Here is a 22762-nt window from a genome sequence, read left to right as displayed (position 1 = left end):
TTCCTGGGCTCTAGAGCACAGGCTCAGTAGCTGTGACGCATGGGCTTAGATGCTTATGGGATCTTCCCGGACCATGTCTCTTGCATTGGCAGCCAAATTCTTTACCACTGGGCCACTAGGGAAGCCCTGAAAATGGTTTTATGGAAAGCAAAGCCCACCCTGAAGCATCTTTATCATAAGCTTAGAAGCCTGTCTCCTGGTGATCAGGGGAAGACCAGCCTAGACCAAGCAGACCACTCATAGTAGCTGTGGGGAAAAGGGTATTTATTAACCAACAGTAGGGGGAGGAGCTGAGCCCAGCCTCCCCACTCTGTCACATGCCTGTCCCGCCTACCTGCGTGGTGAGCGGTGGCATTTCTAAAGAAGTGTAGCCAGTTTACAATAAATACATTCATTGTGGGGTAGAGGAAGGAGAGGTTGGGTGAAGGGCAGTAAAAATCCGTGGGATTCCACGTTCTCAGCTACAAAAATAACAGTCATCCTCACCCGAGGGAAATGGGGGAGCTCAGTCAGGTTTTGATTGTCCCATGTGGGCCTGGAGACTTCAGAGGCCCCTGGACCCTGAAAGTGCCCCGGTGAGGTAGGACAGGGGTGGGAGCTAAGCATCCAGACTCCCAGCCTCTGCCCTTTGCATAGTTCCGAGAACGGGCATCAGTGCCAGGTGAGACATCAGATCTCTCCTCCTCCTGCTCTGATCTAGGGGCAGCAAATGCTTGGTCCCCAAAAGGGAGGCTGGCTCATTGAGTGCAGTGTTGGTCACCCGTCCTAAGGAAGTGTCTGCAAGGACAGCTAAATGGGAGACAGGTCTCCCTCTGAAATGTTCATGGACCAAATCCGACAGACACAGGTTCGATGCAGCAAGGGGAGGCTCAGAAGGTGCATGTGAATGGAAATGTAAGCACATGTGCGTGAGGAAGACCATGCCCGGAGCTGTCTCTGGCACTCCTGAGAGTGACCAGGGAGTAGGGAGGCTGACTCACAAGGGCTACACGTTAGGGGAGAAGAGGGAAGGATGCAGTAGTCTTACCTTCCCAGGCTGGCCTGTTGCCAAGCTCTTGTCAAAGAGGTCATCACATGGGGCTGGGACTACAGGAAGACTAGATAGGATGGGAGGTGGCAATTGAGAGGGTACCCAAAGTCCAGAAGAAGGGATGAAACGCAGGAATGCACCAGGAGGTGGGGGTGGGGCCCTGCAGCCCAGCTGATAGGCATTCTTCCATGTGTGCACGTGAATGCACGCAGGGCTCAGGTGGCTCTGGTGGCTGGCAGAGGTCTGGTTTGTTTTCAGGACCATCCAGCACAGAGGGCCAGGCAGAGGGTGGTGACCTTGAGGCCACCTGGACCTGCAGAGCCCTGCCTGGGAGAAAGAGGAAGGGTGTAAGCAGACAAATGGGGCAGGAAGATGGCATCCTCTCCTCCCAAGTGCTTAGGTTAAAAAGGAAGAGGAGTGGGGGCTAGGACTGCAGAGCCTGAGGGGCACCTACCTCTGAGGAGCACCGGTTGACCTGGGCTGCTCACAGATGGGTCTGTGGAGAGACTGAGAAGGGGGCTTTGGCTGGGCCTGATGCTGGCCAGCCCTACAGGGACATCACAATGTTGGGAGAAAGGCCTGGAGTTGCGGGGATGAGGGTAAGGTGTCCGTTGGGGAGGCAGCGGCCCAGCCTGGTACAGGCAGGCTGGTTTGGAAGAGCATTTGTCCTGGGAGGCTGGGCTCAGACAGAGCTCTCATCCAGGTGCTCTACGAGCTGTGTGTGCTTCCTCTTCTCCAGGATGCGGCTGAGCTCCTCGGTGAAGGAGCAGGGCCCCGCTGGCACTCCATTGTTGCTCTGCCTCAGGAGCACGTAGCTGTTGCCATTCATCCTGCGCAGCCGGCTGGGCAGCGTCACCAGCCCATTGGTCAGCTCAGTTGGTGGTGGTGGGGGGGGTGGCGGCGGCGGGGCTGGGGTTCCCTCTCCGGGGATGATCTGGAGGCAGCCACCCTCTAAGCCCCCAGCCCGTTCCCCATCATCACCGTCATCATCCTCTCCAGGACACTGGCCTGAGACTGTCTGCAGCTGCACAGCAGAGCCCCCTGCCCGGCCGGCCCGACCCAGTGAGTATTTTCGACGGTGCCCTCGTCCACCTCCCCGAAGACAGGCCACGTAGAAGAGGGAGGAAGCCAGGATGAGGCAGAGGCCACCAAGTGCAGCAATGGCTAACACGTAGAGCAGCCGCACATCCGGTGCCAGCTGTGCCCCAGGCATGGCAGGGGCTTGTGGAGCAGGGGCTGGAGTGGCTGGTCGCACCGTGAGGCTGTAGGAGGCCAGCAGGGTGCGGAGGCCGTTCTCTTCAGCATAGCAGCCGTAGTTGCCGCTGTGCTCAGGCTGCGTGTCTGTTACCAGCAGCCCATCCACACCCACGCGGTAGCCATCCTGCCCATCGCTCAGGCCCATGCTCCCGTTGAGCAGCCACAAGGCCCGGGCCAGGTTGGATGGCTGGTCACAGGGCAATAGGACATCATCACCCCGGAGCACAGAACGGGTCTTCAGTGGTGGTGGTGGCCCTGGAGGGAGCAAGGGACAGGAGAACGTGGTCAGTGCCTGCTTATCCTGGGACGCACTGGAGATGGCAAGCCAGGTGGTTCACTGTTAGATCCCCAGCACCACGCACAGAATCTAGAATTGCAGGACTAAGCCCTCTGTGCTCATGCTCCCACGCAAGGTTCAGTGGGCCCATCTCACTGGTTTCAGTTCCTGACATCTACCAGTGATTCCTCATCTCTGCCTCCAACAAAGAGTTTTCTACTGAGCGTAGACTTGACTTTCTTCTACGTGCCGTACATCTCTTGGACATGTCACAGGAACTGAGGCCAAAAGCTCCCTCTTAGACTACACTGGGTATTTTTCTTGAATTGTCATCACTGTGTATGGCACCACCAGCCATTTCCCAGAAACCTGAGTTTCCCTTGTCTCCTTCTCCCCTTCACCTTTGTATCTAACCCTCACTAAGATTCTGCTTCCAGAATCTTTCTCAGACCTGTTCACGTCTCTCCTTCCCCAGCTGCTGGCCCTCACCTAATCCATTCTTTATGCAGCAGTGGGGTGACCTTTTAAAAACACTAAGCTGATGATGCCATCCCCCTGCCTCAGCACAGTCTTGCCCATCTCTCCAGCCTCTTCTCTTGTTCAAACACCAAGCTTGCTCTTCCCTCTACTTGGGTGTCATCCCCTTCCTCATGCCCTGTATTAGCCAGGTTAACTTGGAGGAGAAAGCATAACAGTGAACAAAAGCTCAGATTCCAGTTAGCCTGCTTGGGGTTAGGCTCAAATTCTCAAAGAACTGATCGATTTTGGGTAGTTTACTTATTCTCTCTGTTACTCGGAGAGATTGCCCCTCATGGAGATGGTAATAATGGCACCTTTCTCATAGGAATGCTCTGAGAACAAACGAAATGCATGTGTTTGATCAGTGCTTGCCACATGGTAAATCCTCGGTACATATTAGCTATGATTATTATGATTATTGCTCTTGCTTCAGATATCAGCTCAGTCATCTGATCTTCCTTGGGGAAGAACCTATTATCTCTCAAATCCTTTAGTTGTAATTATTTCTTTTGTATCAAAAAAAGCCAAAGAAAAGAATTGTAATTTATTGTGGGATCATTTAATTGCCTGTGCACATACTTGGCTGTAAGCTCCAGAAATGAGGAAAAACTTCACATCTTGAACCTGTTTGCTTATTTATAACTTTTCGTTTTGCAACAAATGTTTGTTGAATACTTACTCTGTGCCGGGTCATTCTCAGTGAAAGCACAGACAGAGTCATTCAGATATATATATGCACATACGGATGGCATCAGATGGTAAAGATGACAGACTATGTTGCCAGACCCACACACGACCATGATGGCACTTACCTGTGTCCCTGTTGCCCTCGCAGCCTCGGTTTCCTCTCTCCATGTCCTGTATGAGTGCTGTCCTGGAGACAGAGGATTGGGATTCAAGAACAAGGGGAACTGGGCTGTAGTTTGCCCAGTGGAAGGGTCAGTAAAGCTGTTACTAACAACTGGACCCTACTCCCCGCAGCTGGCAGGCCCTCCTTCACCCCTTAGGCCCTGATCCCCGGGGCAAATGGGACCCTTGAGCGCCGCCCCCCCCCCCCCCCGACTCCCATGCCTCTCACCTGCTACTTTGGGACCTGTTGGCTATGGTGGTGGTCACCATGCAGGCATGGGTGCTGGGGTCCCAGCCACAGTAGGGGTCCCGGGCCAGGATGCAGTCATAGCAGGAGCGGTAGCGGGAGCAGCTGGACAGTGGTAGCTGGATGATGCCACTTGGGGCCCCCACGTAGAGGCTATGCTAGGAGTCAGAGAGAACAGCTGGTTGGCAGCACCTCACTCCCACTTACAGACACACACACACACACAGAGCCAGTGGCCAGCCTCCCACCTCCCTCTGTCTACTCTGGCAAGACCAGAATATTGAGGGTCATGAGTCAGGGGCTACCTGCATCGGAGAGATGACCAGGTTCTCCACAGACTGGGGCTCCTTTAACACCTGTGTCTCTTCAATAATGTGCATCCCAGAGCCCAGGACCACAGCCTTGTGGATCCAGCCATCAGCTGGTATGGGAATGGCAGAAGGTCAGACTCCAGTGGAATCTACTCTCAGCCCCCTGCAATAAATAGCCTAACGGGAACCGCTTGGAGTCCTGAGGTCAGGGACAAGGATTCAGCCAGTAGCAGTGGGTTCTCCCGAGATTGGAAACTCCAAACTAGTCATGGCAAGAATTATTGGATTTAGAAGCATTAGTGACCAGGGTCAAATGTCATTGTGGTTGGTGACAGGAGTCAGCAGTCACCAAGAGCTAGTGGTCCTTGGGGACCAGTAGTGATTGTTCACTGAAGAATCAACATCAGTGGTCACCAGGGTTTTGTGATCAGGGTCCTCCAGGGGACTGGACGTCAATAGGGATCAAGGACTCAGGCCAGCAGTCACCAAAGGGCTCAGGCCAGGGGTCAGAAGCACCTGTGCCCAGAAAGAGCAGGTCATAGGTGGGTCCGGCAGGTGTGCTGACAGGTGTCCCCGTGAGGTGTGTGTAGCGCACACTGCGCTTGAGCAGCAGGGGCCGTCCGCGTGTGGGCACCACAGGCCGAGCCATCAGTGGGTGTAACTTCACAAAGTCCAGAACCAGAGATGGCAAGTCCTGGGATGAGTTGTAGCCTCGGCTTCGCAGTGAATCTGTAATGCACTGTGGTGGGGGATAGGGTGGTGAATCTTAGAATTCTACCACTGGCCCACCCTCCCCACAAGGTTAGACCTCCTCCCCATCTTAGGGGTCCTGTCTAATCAGCACTGACCCCAGGCCTCAGCACTCACCGAGCCAGGCCGGGGCTCTGGCACCCCACCCTCGTAGCGGCCCCAGCGCCGGACACCATCCTGGTATTCCATGTAGGGGCCTGCGAAGACAGCCTGCACCTCGGCCAGGTCATAGCGGCATATGGCTGAGGCCTCGAGGGTCTTCCTAAGGATGGGATGGAGGGGAGGAGGCTGAGTCACACCGAAAGGAGCCTGCCTACCTGCCCAGCCTGGAGCCCCCCGTCGCCCTGACCAATGCCAGCTCCAAGTCCACAGGCCCTCTCCTGAGTGGCAGCAGACCCCTGGACGTGCCTGAAGTTCTCCGTCTGCAGCTGGCTTCCCCCCAGGGGGTCCTATCTCATCTCCCCTGACCTCTGCTCCAGTCCCTATGTTGTCCCCATCCCTCGCCTTCCCGCCATCCCTGAACTGACCACTGTGTGGTCAGCGTGAAGGCCGCATAGAAGTGTGTGTGTGCTGAGGTGTCAGCTTGCAGGCTGCAGACACTGCGCAGCGTCTCATACTGTGGGATGTGGCAGATGAGGCGTGCCTTCAAAAAGGAGGTCCACTTCTTCTGCAAGATCTTCTTCCCTCCCAGGTCTCCCTGGGGGGGCAGTGGGCAGGGGGTCAGTGGCCAGGGTCAGAGATTCAGCCTCTACACCCTTGCCCTGACCTCAGTCCTCCTCACCTTGCACACCCGGGCCACACGGGCCACGCGGTGACCGCTGCGGCTCTGAGCAAAGCTGCCTGCACCCTCCTCAGCAGCACGCTCCGTGAAGAAGTAGTAAACTTTGTCGTCGTCACCCACGGCACTGGCCTGGCTCTCCCGCACCAGGACGGAGAACACAAACTCAGCATCTGTGGGTCAGGTGGCTTCTGAGATAGTTTGGGGATCTCCACCCACTGCCCCCACCCTCACCGCACCGCCCTTATTCAACCACACCCAGGAAGAGACAGGCTCACCTGGGGATTTGGGGATGGGATGATGGTCAACTGCCCAAGGGAGTACGGATGCAGAAACAGTCCCCTGCCCCCCATCACCCTGGGCCTCATCCTCCTAACCATTGAGCCAGTGCATTGGTGCCTCCTCTGTCCTCAGGGAGTGTGGGTGCCGGCTCCGGCGGATGTCAGGGATGCTCCGGAATTCATACCGAGTGGCTGTGTAGAGGCCTCCATCTGAGGCATGAACATGCCCAGCGTGAGAGACACATCACACACAAGACACATAATACTACATGGGTGGCAAGTTCTAGCAATGAGATCCATGTCTCACAGCATGCCTGTGGTTGAGGGGCCTGTGTGGAGAGGAGAGCATGCTTACCAATGATGAGGCCAGTGAAGCCGCGGGCTGGGTCGTAAGGACACTTCTCTTTCCCCTCCTCGAAGCTGGTTGGCAAGGTGAAGGCCTCAGCATCCTGGGGGAGGAAGGGCCCAAAGTCAGTGATCCTGAGGACAACAGGGGTTGTCGCCGAAGGTCAGACGGGTCCAGAGTCAGGAAGCAGGGGCGGCAGTCAGGGCAGGGGCAAACACACTCACAATGGCTGCACAGAGAGGCTGGAAGGCGTGAGTCCCACATGTGTAGAGGTGGGTGGCATTGAGCCGCTGCAGGAATCGCACATGGTTGAAGCACTCGGTCTGTGGGATAGATGAGGGCTGTGAGCCCCGGGCCTCCTTAGAGACCGCTTCCATTAGGCCAGCTCTGTGGTCTGGCTCTTGCCCCCACCCACAGGACAAACGGTTCCTTCTAAGATCCTGGTGGGTATTCTCACTGCTCAGGACACAGACTGTTCCCAGGAACTTGCTGTCCTTTGGTCTCCCAGGGGCATGACTGCTCTTCCCTTCGCTAGCTCAGCTTACCTGACACACTTGGCTGGCTTCTCCTGCATCTTCTGTAGTCCCCTAGTCTGGGGGCTCCAAGGGCTCTCACCATCTGAAGATGCTTCTCTCTTGCATCTTCACAGCACCGTCCGCCAGTCATGGAGCTCCCACACCCACTTCAGGGTGCCATTACCAAACCTACCCCCCAGGTTCCAGCCATTGCTCCACCTGCTAGCCCACAGACATGTCGAACTCATGCTGTCAGAAACCAGGCTCATCCCCTCCTCCGTCCTGTGCATCTTCTCCCTTAAACCTGTTCTTCCAGTCTTTCCCACCTCACTTCATCCGTCCATCCTATTACTCAGTCCAGAAACCAGGCGTCATCTTTGCTGCTTCCCATTCCCTCACCCCCACATTCAGTCTCTCCGTGATTAAGTCTTTATCCTACACGTCCCATGACTTGGTCCACTTCCCCTCCACTGCCACCACCCTAGTCCACATTATCACCGTCATCTCTTCCCTGGGCAGCCACAGCGACCACCTGACAGCTCCCCCACCTCTCTGCCTGTCTTTACAAAAGCTGTTTATTGATTCAGTGAATGAGGAATACATGCACACGGTGTAAAATTCAAAAGGTACAAAGGGATATGTTGTAAACAGCCTCCTTTTTTATCCTGTTGCCTTCAAAGGAGACTGCTGTTACCATTGTCTGGATTTTCCTTTCAGAGAGATTCTACCAGTCAGCACCCTCTTGCAACCCACTTTCCAAGGCATATTTTAAAAATGTAAACCAGATCATGTCACTGCTGTATTTAAAACCCTCTGTGACTCACCAGAGTCCTGAACATAGGGCCCCACATGCTCCTGGCCCTACATGACAGAGCCCTGCCCCTTCCTCTGGCCTCATTCACCCTCCTGCAGCCAGTGGCCTTCTCTGCCTATCAAATGCCCTAAGCCGATGCCCTCTTGACTTCTTTGCCTTGTTAATGATTCCTCCTCCTGTCTGTTACCCAGGGTTTGAGTCCATGCAGGCCTCTATGTCTTTACCCCACTCTCACCAGGTGCAGACTTTGGCATCCAGCCCTCCTCTCCACCAGCTTGCTCAGGCCTGCCTCCTCTGACCCATATGATGCCCCCCACCTCCGCACTACCTTTCTTCCCTCCAGACTCACTCTATTTTAATTCATTTAGTGCCTGAGACCAGATAAGTATTCTTAAAATAGTGTTTCCCCAAGACGTTTCCATTAAAAAGGGGGGATCGGGGAGGGGGAGTTCTGTGGTCAAATGAATAGAAAACCACAGGTAAAAGCTACCTTTACTGGAGACACCTCAAAGCCTTAAGGGTATCGCTGTGCATTGTAGGATTGAGCATACAGCATTTTCCAAACTCATCTAACTATTAAACATCTCTCTTGAAAATTATTGCTTCTCAGAACATGCTTTGGGAAATGTTCTTCTAAAGTCAAAGAATGATCCGGGACCAGCAGTGTGTCAGCTTCATCTGGAAGCTCATTAGAATCGCAGAATCGCAGGCCTTTCCCCAGACCTTCTGAGTTAGCATCCGCATTTATAATACACCCAGGTGATTCGAGTGCATGTTAAAGTTTGAAAGTCTCTAAAATATCAAATGGTGAGGGTACTACTGTCAGAATAAAATCCAAACCCCCAGCTGGGTGTTAACAGCCCTCCATAAATTGGGCTCCATATGCTTCAGCAGCTCCATTTTCCACCCATGTTACACTTAGAGACATCCTTTGATGAAATCTTCTGGAGACGCCTTTAAGTGCCGCAGACCCACTAAGTCAGAATCCCCCAGCTTGTGGGCCTTGGGGTATTTTTAAAAAGCTCTCCAGGTTCTTCCCTGGCAGTCCAGTGGTTAAGACTTTGTCCTTCCACTGCAGGGGGTGCCAGTTCGATCCCTGATTGGGGAACTAAGATTCCGATATGCCACGCCACAAAAAAATAAAAACTGTGTAAAAAGCTCTCCAGATAAATCTGTTAGATAGCCAGATATAGGACCCCTGCAGACATTCTGTTCTTTAGCTAGAAAGGGCTGACACTTCACTAGAGAGTGTCAGTTTCTCAGTCATGTCCAGTGTCCAACTCTTTGCAACCCCATGGATTGTAGCCCACCAGGCTCCTCTGTCCATGGGATTCTCCAGGCAAGAGTACTGGAGTGGGTTGCCATGCCCTTCTCCAGGGGATCTTCCTGACCCAGGGATTGAACCCAGGTCTCCCGCATTAAGGATAGACACTTTACTGTCTGAGCCACCAAGGAACCCTGACACTTCACTAATACCTATGGAAAAGTGGGTATTTGAGCTATTCCTTGACCAAAGCCTCATTTTTCTCATTGAAAGTGGAGGATAACACCATTTCCTAGGATCATTTTAGAATGAAATTAGATAATAGCTAAGTCAGCACTTACTAGAGATTACCTATTGTTATCATGATTATTATTTGGGAGCCCAGAGGAGATTAAGATAATATCCAAAACCACACTAGTAGGTCACCAGATGTTTGCATTACAAGTATCGCTCCCAGGCCGGCCCCTCCAGTGGCACTCACAGTGTCTATTGTGGTTGCTGCAACTGACTGGCTGATCTGTTTCTCCATCTGTGTCCCCACCAACTGTGATAGCCCCCACTGAAGAGAAAAAGGAAAGGAGTTGGGAACAGGGCGGATCACATACCTGGTTGTTTTTCCCTTTTTGATGACATTTGCTTTGCATCTCTGGAGAGGCCTCCCAGCGAATCTGGAGGGGGTGGTAAAGGAAATAGGCTGATGCATAGAACCCAATGCCTTTGCCTCTCCCCATTACCTGTGGGACAAGGTGATAGGGCCCCAGGGTGAGGAAAGTGTCAGAAGGAGCATTGGATGTAAAGGAGACCTGGGCCAGGAAAGGCAGTGCTGTCTGACCAGGGGGTTAACAGAGGACTGACAGGGTTTCCAGGAAGTTGAGGTCCTACGATGCTGAATGAAGCTGGATACCCTCTGGGCGGTCTATGCTCCAGGGGCTGACCTCTTTGTGAGTCCCATCTCCTATGTCTTGCGCATTGAGAGAGAACAGGGCACCTCGGGCTCCCACCAGCAGCCTTGCGGAGGCCTCCTCCAGCAGCAGTGTTGAGTAGTTCTGGGCTTGGCCCTTGAAGTGCCGGGTCCCAGAGAGCTCTGGGGAGAGCAGGATCTGTGAGCCCAGCCCTGGGACTGCCTGCCTCCCCACCTCCAGCCCCCGGCTCCTGCTGCCTTTCGAGGTTGGGGCTGTCAAACCTTCGTAGGGGATGGTCATCCGTGGGGTGGCATCTAGTTCTCTGGATGGTCTCCGCAGTGAGGGTCCAGGGACTGCAGTTGCTGTGAGGAAGCTCAGGAGGAAGGGCCAGAGCCTCCCCCACATCTTCCTGGGGAGGCCCAGACCAACAAGACTCCCAAAGGGAGCCAGGGCCAGAGGTTGGGGGATGATGGGAAGAATAGTCACAGGGTATTAAGGTCCAGGGAGGTTGCTTAGAAGGTCAGAGGTCATGGGGCCAGGGAGGGTCCTGGAATCGGGAAGACATGGAATCACATGATTGTGCGGCCATGGAATCCCAGGTAAGAGGTCAAGAAGAGGGGTGGATTCCAGACTGCCTCTCGGCATCAGTTACAAATTCCATGGTGGGGTCACACAGGGGTTGTAGATCACTGGTGGGGTCACCCTGCCCCAAAAGCAGGGCTAGTTCTGGTTCACTGAGGTCTGTTTTCTGAAGAAAAGAAAAAACAAACAGAAAAAAGTCCTTTCTTTTGTGTGTAGATGGAAAGTAGATAGCATTCCCCTCTGAGTTCAGGTGGTATCAAAGCGAGGAGGCCCAGCATCTACAAAACTCCCACAAGAGGATGAACCCCGTCATTCTGTCCTCCTTGCTGTTCAGATGCAGGAAGCTGGGTGGAGCTTGCCCACTTTACAAGACCCTAGACTCCCTTCAACCCAAATCTCAGGTGACAGCCGTTCTGTAACCTAGTCAGAAGCTAAGCTAGGCCTCCATCTTGGTAGAGCCCAGGTTCTCAGGAAGAATGCCTTCTCCCAGCAGTGAGACCCAACTCGGGCAGCAGCTGCCCCTCCGCCTGCGGGGGTGCCTTATGCAGGAAGGCCTGGGCAGAGATGCTTAATGGGCCTTTGTTTATTTTGTCCTATTTTCCCTTTGTTTTTTCTTTTCCCTGGCCTGAAAGCTCCCTCTGGAATTTCTCTTTAATTAGATACTTCTCCTCCTCAGCATTCCTCTCCAAGGGGGTGCACATCTCTGCCCTGCCCATGCGAGTCTGTACTGTATCCTCTGGCTAAGCATCCACACATGCCCCTACCTGCAAACAGGAACTCACAGGCACCAAGGTGGGTATCTGCCCCCTCTTCCCTCCCCCACTCTCAGCAGTGCAGTTGTCATACCTGAACAGGAAGCTCGAGCGTGCAAGGTCACTTAACTGAGGCATGAGCAACAAGGAAAAGGTGAACGATAGGGTCCCTGAGACCTTGGCCACCTCCCTTGGTACATCTTGGAGACTGTTACCACACCTGGACCCTCCCTCATGGCAACCAGATGGGGATGGGATTGGGATAGGTGGTAGGTCTGATCTGACCCCTGAACTTCAGGTCTGATCTCTGAAGTTCCTTGGTTGGGCTAGGTGTGGAGAAAACCTGACTCACCCAATCTCATGAGACAAAGCCAGAAGCGCCACTGGCCTCTCCCTTTCCTTCCAGGTCAAATATTAACTAGGTGGCCTTGAAGAGAGGGCAGGGACTGGGAATTGGCCAGGGGGAAAACCGGAATTTGGAGGGTTTTTTCAAGAGGTAAAGGTCACTACTGTTCTGGAGCAGAGCCCAAAAATGGAGAATGGCGTATGAGTAGACTGAAGAGGCTCCCTGGACCACAGGAGGGGCATCGGATCCTGGTCTGGGGGCTGGGGCAGCAAGAGGCCCCAGGCAAACCGCCCAGGCCCCATCTCTCACTGTGGAGGCACACCTATTTACCTTTGGGGCCTCCTATTTGCTTAGTGCAGAAGTGGGGCAGGGGCGGGGGGAGCCCTAAGGCTAGGAGGGATCAGTCTCTAGGATTGGGCAAGAGGAATACACCCCAGGTCAGAGGAACCACTCAGAGCGTGGTGCCTGGCACACTGACAGAGGTTTAAATGAGTCACGTGTGTCCAGAGGAGGGAGATGTGCATGCACATAGATACACACACATACATATTCATAGGAGGGCTATGAGCACACATACACATGAAGAGTCAGCCACACACATTCACAGTGAGGTCTGCACACATATGTTTACCTAAAGGGCCTGCCACCTGTCTATACATATTTACATGTAAAGTTGTATTCACATGCCCATTCAATTAGCAAGGCACCCAGTCTCAGGGATTAACAAAGAGGGTTATACACCCAGACATGTCCCTATGGAAGACTGTACACCTATTCACAGGAGGGTCCTGCCCCTGTAGGGACACGCACACAATCCCACGGATACAGTGAGTCAGGCACCATCATGTCCACAAAAGGATCAACTACATTTATATGCACACAGTCCTCAAACACACAATTACATCTACACAGAGACAAGCATATGTACACATAGGGGTCCAGTTCTCACGGCAGGCTTGGAGGCTATCAGTATCCACTGAGGGTGAGATGTAGAGCAGAACCCTGCCTCCCTTCCCCAAAGTCCTAATTCTAAGCCCAGAATCCAAGTTTGTGTTTGTGAGTGTGTGTGTGTAAAGAGGAGGGAAGTTTCTGATCTCAGATGCTCAAATAGGATGCGTGCATGGGTCAAGGCCAGTCTTGCAAGGGATGGAGGGGCTACATAACCCAGGCAGGAGGAGGCCCCTTGATGTAGCAAAGTAAAGATGCAATGGAACAGGTAACTTAACCCACCTCTACTGCAGTTCTAGATATGGAATTTGGGCTGGGAGCACTCAGCCTGCATTTAACCTGTTGGGCAGGAGGGTGGGGCTAAATGGGGCGGGGGGACGTGCGGAGCTGCCATCCCCTTCCCCCAGTGACCACAAGGCTTCAAGGTCTCCAGTCCACATCCCGCACACTATCTCAGGTTCCAAAGCTTGCGATCCTCCCCCAGGGCCGGCCCCCTGAACTCTGACCACCTTCCCGCTATTAGATCTTGGGGTGGAGGGAACTGAGGAGGGTAGCCAACAGGATCAGTGTAGGATAGGCAGGCTGTCAACCTTCATCCCAGATGTCCACCCGCCTAGTGTAGGCGGTATCCCTCTCTGCCCAGTAGGATGATGGTCTCTCCTGGCCTGAGAGCCCCTCCCCCGCTACCCTCGCCTTCCTTCATCCTGGACAGTTTGCGGTTCTCTCCTCTCCTCAGATCTAACCTCAGTCTCTCCTGCTGCAGCTCGAGGACGAGCTCTCCTTCGATCCCGCCAGACGCCAGGAGACGTGACCCAGATCCCGGGGAGCACTGTTCACCACGCGGGCCCCCGCCCCACTCCAGATCCCGACTCTGCGGTGGCAGGTCTGCGACCAGCGCCGCCCGAGGCCTGGCCCGCGCCCCTCTAGAGCTTTTATGCGGGACTAGGGGACTTGGCGGTGAGAAAGGCCTGGCCGAGCCTGGAAGGTTTAACAGACGTAGGGAAGGCCTGGCCTGGCCCCCGCCCCCCGGCGCAGGCCCTGCCGCTGCCCGCACTCCACGCCTGTCTCACCTTTGCTCGCAGATCCCCGGCCATGCAGACGGCGATGCGCGGCTCCGCGGCCCCACAGCACCAGCTGCGGGAGGAAGGGGCCGCGGCCGGAGGCGGGGCTGGTGGAGGCGGAGCCGGGGGTGGAGCAGGGGCCTGGAAGGCGGGGCCAGGGAGGCGGGGCCAGCAGGGAAGGGTGCGGGGAAAGGCGCTCTCTGCTTTCGCATCCCCACCCTATACTATAGGTCAAGGCTCACACAGTGCCCTCGGGCGTCTGGCGTGTCCCGCCCCCTAGGGCCGCGCCCCCTGGTGGTGGTTTCATCACCCTGTGCGCTTTGTAAGGACTTATCCCACCTTCCTACCCCTCAGACCTAGGACCCCTTGGGCTTGCTTTCTCCGGGGGATGTGCACACCTGTCCTCTGGCAACTCTCCGAAGACCCTCTGGCCAGTCCTCTAATGCGGAGCTCACTTTTTGCGCTCCTGCTACCTGCTTCTGCTCTCTGCCTAGGGCGGAGGGGCAGAGTAGGTGGACACCAAGTGCTGGGGCAGCTCTCAACCCAGATGAGGGTCTTGATTCCTAGCTCAAGTGTCTCCAGCCGCCTGCCCTTTCAGCTTGAGGTCTGAGGGGGTCAGTCTTGAAGGGATGAATAAAAATTTGACCGGAAGTGCATAAAAGACAAATGCTGTTTTTCTGATTAAAGAAGCCACAAACATTTGCACTTGTCCACTCAGACCAACTCTTAGATGTAACTGGGGTCTACCTCCTCAGGGACTGGGTCACTCAGACACCTGTGTTCCCTTCCAGTTCATGTTGAATATCTTTCTTACTCCAGATCTTACAGTGAGCTCCTCCTAGGCGAGCAAATATCCCTCCCTTTCTAGACTTGATCACCTTACCCAGAAGCAATCTAAGAAGCCTCCTAAGAATCAACTCTCCAGCTCCGTATTCAACTAGGGTAGTCCTCCCATGCACCCTGGCCCCGCAATTTCCCCTCAACTCGGGTCATGCTTCCTTCCCAACACCTATTAAATCTCCCTCTAGGGTTTAAAATCAGACCTGAGCTCTAGCCACAACCTGGTCTGATCCTCCCTCTCTCATTTGTGACAGTACTGATATGGTCTAAGAATAAGACCAAAATGATGAGAGCCACAGGGTCATAGGTAACTGAGCCTCACATGTGCCTAGGAATCTGAACTCTGGAGGAGCAGGGAGTAGGGGAACAGGCAGATGGGCACTGGCCTAACAGAGGGTCAACAAGATTGAAGTAGCTGTCATTATTTAACTGAAGGGACCCTGGAAAAGACATGTCATCCCTTTTCTCAGAATTCCCCAAAGCTCAGTTTGGCACTTCATCACATACAGTCTGTAGTTTGTGCGGCTGTGAGACTGCATGTCGCTAGACAGCAGGGCCCACGTCCCACTTCCACCACCCCCAGCACTCCGTAAATAGGATGTGTGTGTATGTGGAAGGGGAGGTAGCTGGGAAGAAATGTTTACATTCAAGTGTACACAGGGAATTCCCTGGCAGTCCAGTGGGTAGGACTTTGCACTTCTACTGCAGCGTGGCACAGATTCAATCCCCAGTTGGGGAATTAAGATTCTGTAAGCCTCGTGGTGCAGCCAAAAATTAAAGTGTACACAAACTTTTACAAAGAGTGTCCAACTGAATATTTTTCCTTGTAGTTTCATTCCACCCTGATGGATTATCAGGCCTATTTATTAGATGGGAAAACAGGCTCTAAGGCGTTAAGTGACTTGCCTTGAAATCAGGACTGGAAAAGCCTGAGAAGAGGGAAGCAGGGTGGAGAACTGTCTGAGCAAAGGTAGAGAAGAGAGAAGCAGTGTAAACCTAAAGAATTGTCTGAGCAAAGGCAGAAATATGCAAGCTTGTGCACAGATGAGTGTTGGGGGAGTGGGCAGAAGGGAAGGGGCATGAAAGAGAAAAGTGAGTTTCATTTGGTAAGATGGTTCCTAGTAGGAAAAAGAAGGGAAAAGTCAGCAAGTAATTCAGAAAAGAACACAGAAAAAAATCTTGAAAGAGCTGATGGATTGAGTAAGTGCAAGCTGGGAAGACCAGGAGACACATAGCTATGAAAAGTAAATCTGCAGTCCTTGTGGGAAAGTGAGCTGGGGATAGCGGAGGGAGGGCAGGAAGACTACCACCTTATGGTAAAGACAGCAGAGAAATTAAAGGGCAGGGGCCCAGGGGGCTAAGGGACATAGCTCCTCATGTTCACATAGAACTCAGTGCTGATTTAGGTACCTCAGGTGGTGGCAAGTAGGCCAACATGGTTTGGTGGTCAGTTCAGCATTTAACTCACCTACACTCTCCATGAGGCAAGCCTTTCTCCTCTAAGGTGCTCTGATGACTCAGAATCTTACACATTTTCAAATAAACAGAATGTATAAATCACAATGCTGAATTCTAGCAAGGAACTTGCTAAACTGTAGCTGGGCAGTTACTTCACTCTCTCTGATAATATAGATTCAGACCAAATCCATTTCTCTCTGCTGTCCTCCCACTTCAATCTCTGAACCTCCCAATCTCTGAACTTAATGTGTGACAGGAATTAATGGAACTTTCTATAGGAAGCCCTTTTGATTGATAGTACTCCTCTCTGCAAATCAAGTTGATAAAATATGAATGAGGGGATAGTGACAATGGGAGAGACAAGAAATCAAACCAAGAAATTAACCTCAACTTAGCCATGAATCTGAATCTGGGGACACAAGGTCATTCTTTGTGCGGATTCTTACCCTTTAAGTCACTACCCTGGCAGCTTCATAGCTTCCTTCATAGCTTCATAGGGTGGCTATGAGAGGACCCCACTTGAAAAGATTCTAGTGTAGTTCACACAGAACACAAATGTGGGTCTTGTTGTTGCTAGGTTATTCTCCCCAACTCGGCTGTAAATAAGTGGCAGAGGCCAGTGCTGGTTGTCCTCAGCCACCTATACACCAGTGTTTGGCTCCAGGATTTGCACAGACCAAGTTACTCACTGTAGCAGGGGTCCTGGGTGAAGGTATGAAAGCCTGAAACTTGAGCACAGGTTCCCTAAGACAACTCTGGCCTAGTCAAGTTGTCCTGCTTCTCTGTTCCCTGTGGCAGCACTTCTGTTCCTGTCTTGCCATCTCCACCTCTAGTTTGCCAGCACTCTCCCTTGAGGTGGCGTGACCTTTATTTTGTATGTGCATACAGCTCTGGCGCTTCTTCAGCAGACACTGTCACCAGTGTAACGATGTAGTCTCACTATTCCAGTGCCTCAGGAGCCTGTTTTGCCTGTTGCTTTTCCTTCCAGCCGGTCGTCCTGGGAGTCAAACCCGAAGCTGGGCCTTCTGGTTTGCCCTCTCTTGATTCCAGCCTGGCGAATGGTTAGCAAGGAAAAGGGAGTTATCAGGACATGTCCACATAGGATGGAAAATCATCACCCACCACCCCGTCCTCAGCTTTAGCATGCTGAGTTTAGGGGGAGGGGGAAAATCACAATTTTTTGCCAGCAGGGACAAAGCAGGACAGAGCAGCTTCTGGAGCTCCCTGTATCAGAATAGAGAACACATACACTGTAATTTTAAGAGATATGGTTTGCTCAGACGACAGTGAACCCCAAAATACTAAGATCAATTTTAATTATCTGAGAAAAGCCTCAGATTAAAACTAAATAATAACAGCTATCATTTATTGAAGTTCTTGCTTTATGCTAGACACTTGGCTAAGCACTTTTCACTCCACTAGCTTACTTAGCGCTCACTAATCCTGAGGTAGACACTAACAGATGAAGAAACTCAAGCTCAGAAAAGTAACTTGCCAAAGATCACATGGCTGATATTGTGAATCTGGGATCTGAGGTCAGGACTAAGGTCAAGGTCAAGTTCAAGGCGCTTATCTTGGGCAAGGCTGTGCTGCCTGCCTCCCAGTTAAGTACTTGAGGCAGTGTCTCTGTTTTTGCCTAGGCTGTGGCTCCCCACCCCAGCTGGAGAAAAGTGCTCACAGATGGTCAGTTCAGTTCAGTCGTATCCAACTCTTTGCGACCCCATGGACTGCGGCATACCAGGCTTCCCTGTCCATCACTAACTCCCAAAGCTTACTCAAACTCATGTCCAATGAGTTGGTGATGCTATCCAACAATCTCATCCTCTGTTGTCCCCTTCTCCTTTCACCTTCAATCTTTCCCAGCATCCGTGTCTTTTCCAATGAGTCAGTTCTTCGCATCAGGTGGCCAAAGTATTGGGAGTTTCAGCTTCAGCCTCAGTCTTTCCAATGAATATTCAGGACTGATTTTCTTTAGGATCAACTGGTTTGACAGGTGGTCCGTTTCCTCTTAATCAGCCCATCAGAAGAGAGAAGGAAATACTGGCATGGTTCTGGAACCCGAGGCCTCTGGCAATCATGCCTAGTCCTTCTGTGAGCTTGGGAGAACAGTTTCTCCTGTGAGGTCGGCTCAGCCCATGTCTCCCTTCGGCTGGCACGAAAAAAGTTAAAGTGAAAGTTGCTCAGTCGTGTCTGATTCTTTGCGACCCCATGGCCAGAATACTGGAGTGGGTAGCCTTTCCCTTCTCCAGGAGATCTTCCTAACCCAGGGATCAAACCTAGGTCTCCTGCACTGCAGGTGGATTCTTTACCAGCTGAGCCACAAGGGAAGCCCTCAGCTGGCATATCCAGAGCTATATATCTGCCTGGCAGGTTGGAGGTGGTCCTAAGTTCTGCCTCTACTCTGCATGGCTTCCCCTTTTTTTGCCCTGAGCTCCAGAAAAAGGAAGCCAGGCCAAAGGTATTCTTTTCCAGTCCTATTTGCCTAATAAAAGAAAATACCTTCACCTGGATTTCAGAAGGTAAGTTTCATGAGAGATCTTTGTGTTGTTCACCACTGAATCTTAAAAACAGTGCCTGACATGCAGTAGTAATACAGGTGTTGAATGCTTGTACTGAATGAGGTGATGTAAGAAAGAGGTGATCACATTTCCAATGGCAGAGTATACAGCAAATTATTAACTGGGTATGTAACAGTGAACTGTGTACAACTATGGGCTCAACATGGTTCCTTTCCAGAAAGAGGAAATATCAAACTAAAAAACTGACTGAAGAATCCAATCCAAGAGGAAAAAATAGGTTTAAAAACTAGGTGGGGCAAGGGAAGAAACTGGACGTCCCAGATACTTAACCATCCCCACTCCCAAACAAATATTACCAAACACGTGTTCAAACTGAGAAAAAGCCATTTTAATAGCAGACACATACATTCATAGGACTTTAAACAAGACGTAGTATAAAATCTGTTTAAAAAAAAAAAGGGAAGAAAAAGGAAATCTGCATTTACCTGTAAACTTCCTAAAAGCTGGTGGATTACCTGGCTCACAGGACTGCCCAGGGAAAACAAATGCACACATAATGAGGTGCACCGACACTGTTGATGAGTAAGAAATAGCCGCAGATCACACGCTACACGCCCAAGCCACCTGTACTCCAACGTGCCTTCTAAAGAGACAAGCCAGAATGGTCCTCCTCTAATTCTCCAACTCAGTCACTTGCTAATGGGTCACCTCTTCAATTTTTAATTTCAAAATTACTCTTGGTTTAAAGACTCCACACATTATTACTGGCCCATCCCCACCAACTATACTTATTTTGACAGAAATAAAAATGCAAATACTCCAACTGAGCCAGGATGACAACGCACCATTTTCTTCTACGTCCGGGGAGATTTTTGTGAAGTCAAAAGCAAGCTGTTACTTGTATTTAAAAACAAAAACAAAATGCCAACCTTCTAAAAGGTGACAAAGGCACCACTGCCATCAGGAGAGAAACAGAAAATGTACAAATATGACTTTACTGCTACATAGATGCATTTTGTGCATGGAAAGCCTCTTCACTTAACATGATATAACCAACAGAATTATACTTTAGGATAACAAGAAAAGCAGTTTAGATAAGGCAAACAGTTACACACAAAAGCATAAACACTTGCAAGTACCTTAATTTTCAGCTTGCAATAAGGGCAATAAGTTTGACATACAGATCCAGAAAATTAGACAAGGTGATTTTTGACACAGTAATATTGCCAAACACACCACCACTCAGTGCAAGCTTTGTTTGCCAAGTCCAAAAAGTGACCTGACATTCTCTGTGCAACAAACATATTCCCCCCCCACTACCATCCCATTCACAGGGCAACAGCAGCAGGAGGGAGACAAAGCATGGGGACTCAGAGGGTGAAGGATAATACTTGATTTCGGAGAAAAACCATGGGCTACTTGTGCTAAAGACTCACAAAAATTTCTGAGAGCCCCAATGAAAATACTGTTGGAATATGACCTGGAGACTAAGGATATCTACCAAGCCATAAATATAACGGTTCAAACTGATGTTTGGCCATTTATTTTAAAGGGACAGATGAACTTTTTTTCCAATGGAGAGAGACAATTAAAAATAGAGACTTTTCTTATTGGAACTCCTAAATAAAACGTATCAAAGTGGTTTTAAATTTGATGAGCAGTTATCTGCTGAAACTGCAATACAAAAGGGTCACTTTAAAAAAAAAACACCTGAATAACCCACTCGTTCCCCCTTTCAATGTACACGATTAGAAAATATTTACACACTGTAATTACAAGCAATATAAGCAGTATTTTATACTTTGAGATATTGTACACTTTACACAATGCAAAATGAGAAAAATATGAACACTTATAAAATTACACACAAATAATGTATATCTACAAAATATTAAATTACAGAGAGTGAAAGCCCCCACTGTTGGGCAGATAGATGCCAGAGTTTCAAGCTTCTGTCAATATAACTCTTTGTATCTATCTCATTAACCATAAGTGGCATTTTCTAACAATACCCTTGAGAGGTAGTATCAAGATAATAATATTCTTACCAGTAAACGCAACACAGAATAAAACTTTTGTTGGTCTGACTCTTGAAGCCTCATTCAGTCAGGGTTCTTAGGGACTAGATTAACTTAGTCTTCCCTATAAAATCTCTAACTGCTCAATGTTTGACATGGGCTCAAAAGTTACTATTTTAAATGAAAATTTAAGATAAAATGCTTTTTACTGCTAAGCCTCAATTAGAGGTAGAAAGCTATTTTTCAAAATTTATTTTCTCCTCTCTCAAACTATAAACATCAAGTCCAAATCCCTTCCCCTTCATCCTTCTCCCACAACTGGAGGCAACAGAGTGCTCAAGAGAGCAGTGTCATCCAAGTCAATATTGAAAGAAAGAAACACAAAGCTGGCATCATCTTTCAGGAAACCAACCCTCCTAAAGGGACACTCAGTCAACAAAAGAATTCTTCAGTTAGCTAGTAAGAGTCTATTACTACCGAAGGCTTCAAAAGGGCCCTGGGCTTAAGACTAGCATGTGCATTTCTCCTAACCCTCCACCATTGAAACCAAAGGATGGCTTTCCAGTGTTTAAGAATTTAGAGCAGCTGTGGTTTTCAAGTGCAACAAATTTAAAATACAAGCACGCACATACATACATACATACACACGCGTGCATAGCGTACCAAAGAATAAATGTTATTCAGGTCTCTGCTAAGGTTATATCCTCATGAAAGTAAAAGTTTTTGGAAACCTGTTCAGACCTTTAGCTTTTACAATACAGACTTCTGTAATATGGCTACGAAGGGCCAGAATTCTAAGATTTAGCCAAGATGCTAAGATTTAACCAGTATTAAAAAATATATAAACGCATGTAAAATAAATCCAAAACAAACAGCAGATGTATGTTTTGGAATAAAAACAAAGCCACTATTTTATAGCTTAAACTCTTCCCCTTAAGGGGATCTGACAAGGTACCAAACTTCTGTTTCTCAACTGTTTAAATGTATTTTAAAAACCCAACAGATTTATAATCTTGAATAGTGAAGAAAAATGCATGGATTAAAACACCCCAGTGGTTTTACAAGAGTAACAGAAAAGATTTATCCTTTCAATTATTAAACTCAGTTTTAAGCTTTCCCCTTTGAGTCATAAAATAACTAAAAAGGAAAATTAAATCAAACTGGAACTTGATCTTGGTTTCCAGGTCCAGCTTTTCAAGTTGGTCCAAGCCCTTTCTTACATACTTCCTGTGATTATCCAAGTGCTGCAAATATAATCCAAAAAAAAAAAAAAAGATAACAGGCTTACAATTTAACAAGAGTAAACAAGGGAAGGTTAGATATGCAACTGTCAGCTGCTTCTACCTCTCCCCTCTCAAGGAATTCTTCTCTTTTAAAAGGCCAGTTGCTGTAATTAATCAGATTATATTTCATATCTGCTTCAGAAATGGCAATTTCTTCATTACCAGCTTCATTATAGATACTCAAGTAGCACGTCTGCTGCACATGTTCTTAGCTTTCCATTGGATTCTGTAGTATTCCTTTAGGAAAGGCTCTTACTGAATTTCTCTTAGTTCATAATTTTTTTGCTGCAACTCCTGTTAAGAATCTGGTACCCAAAAGTCATGAAGTTGCCCCTAGAAAAGGAAAGGGAAGGAAAAAAACAGGATAAAGGAAAATCAGATTATGAATTAATCCATATAAAACCACTAATCACCAGACAATGGGCTTTGATAATGAAATTAATAAAATGTTGACATAGTACATTTCTCTGATAATTTATCGTAATCAGATTCAAGTTTCACATTTTATAGTCTAACAATTTAAACTAAGTATAAATTAGTACAAGATGTTTTCCTCAGCAACACACACAGGTGGAGGGATGTATTTAGAAAGATTAATGAAAACGTTAAGCTGATTAACAGTTTTGGTATTAAATTTTTTTGTTTTAATGCTACATCAGCAAAAAAGGCTGGCCTAAAAGAAGTCTATGGAGATTAGTAACTAAAACAAGAACAACAAAACATTAACATAATATTTCTCGAAGACTTCTGTGTTCCTGTTACTTTGATACAATCCATTTATTACTGTAGTTGGTCTGTAAATTAACAGGATGGTA

General features: G+C 49.7%; 2 protein-coding genes across 7 annotated transcripts in view; both read right to left on the bottom strand.

Annotated features, from left to right (window-relative positions):
• Nucleotides 1-247: 247 nt before the first annotated feature.
• SEMA4G (semaphorin 4G) lies at nucleotides 248-13947 on the bottom strand. 2 transcript variants are annotated; one of them, XM_061403157.1, is made up of 16 exons: nucleotides 13839-13947; nucleotides 10422-10888; nucleotides 10174-10322; nucleotides 9844-9906; nucleotides 6870-6968; nucleotides 6655-6748; nucleotides 6396-6509; nucleotides 6022-6191; nucleotides 5768-5937; nucleotides 5358-5502; nucleotides 5007-5229; nucleotides 4485-4600; nucleotides 4162-4337; nucleotides 3896-3999; nucleotides 1485-2542; nucleotides 248-1357 (listed from the first exon to the last, which is right to left on the bottom strand). In XM_061403157.1, the coding sequence occupies exons 2-15, from the start codon at nucleotides 10543-10545 to the stop codon at nucleotides 1713-1715; spliced, it is 2577 nt and encodes an 858-aa protein (XP_061259141.1). In that variant the 5' UTR covers nucleotides 10546-10888; nucleotides 13839-13947; the 3' UTR covers nucleotides 248-1357; nucleotides 1485-1712. The 2 variants fall into 2 exon arrangements, with proteins under 2 accessions (XP_061259141.1, XP_061259142.1); XM_061403158.1 differs by having other exon boundaries at nucleotides 3896-3957.
• Nucleotides 13948-19012: 5065 nt separating this feature from the next.
• SLF2 (SMC5-SMC6 complex localization factor 2) overlaps nucleotides 19013-22762 on the bottom strand; it is a 54431-nt gene continuing 50681 nt past the window's right edge. For all 5 annotated transcript variants that reach the window (XM_061403151.1, XM_061403150.1, XM_061403149.1 and 2 more), the window contains exon 20: nucleotides 19013-22280. In XM_061403151.1, coding sequence (XP_061259135.1) covers nucleotides 22245-22280 — 36 coding nt within the window. In that variant the 3' untranslated portion in view covers nucleotides 19013-22244. The remainder of the gene's footprint in view (nucleotides 22281-22762) is intronic.

This window comes from Bos javanicus, chromosome 26 (assembly GCF_032452875.1).
Source record: "Bos javanicus breed banteng chromosome 26, ARS-OSU_banteng_1.0, whole genome shotgun sequence".
NCBI classification, from domain to species: Eukaryota; Metazoa; Chordata; class Mammalia; order Artiodactyla; family Bovidae; genus Bos; species Bos javanicus.
The sequence above is the reverse complement of the archived record's forward strand: the minus strand, read 5'-3'. Positions and strand labels throughout refer to the sequence as shown.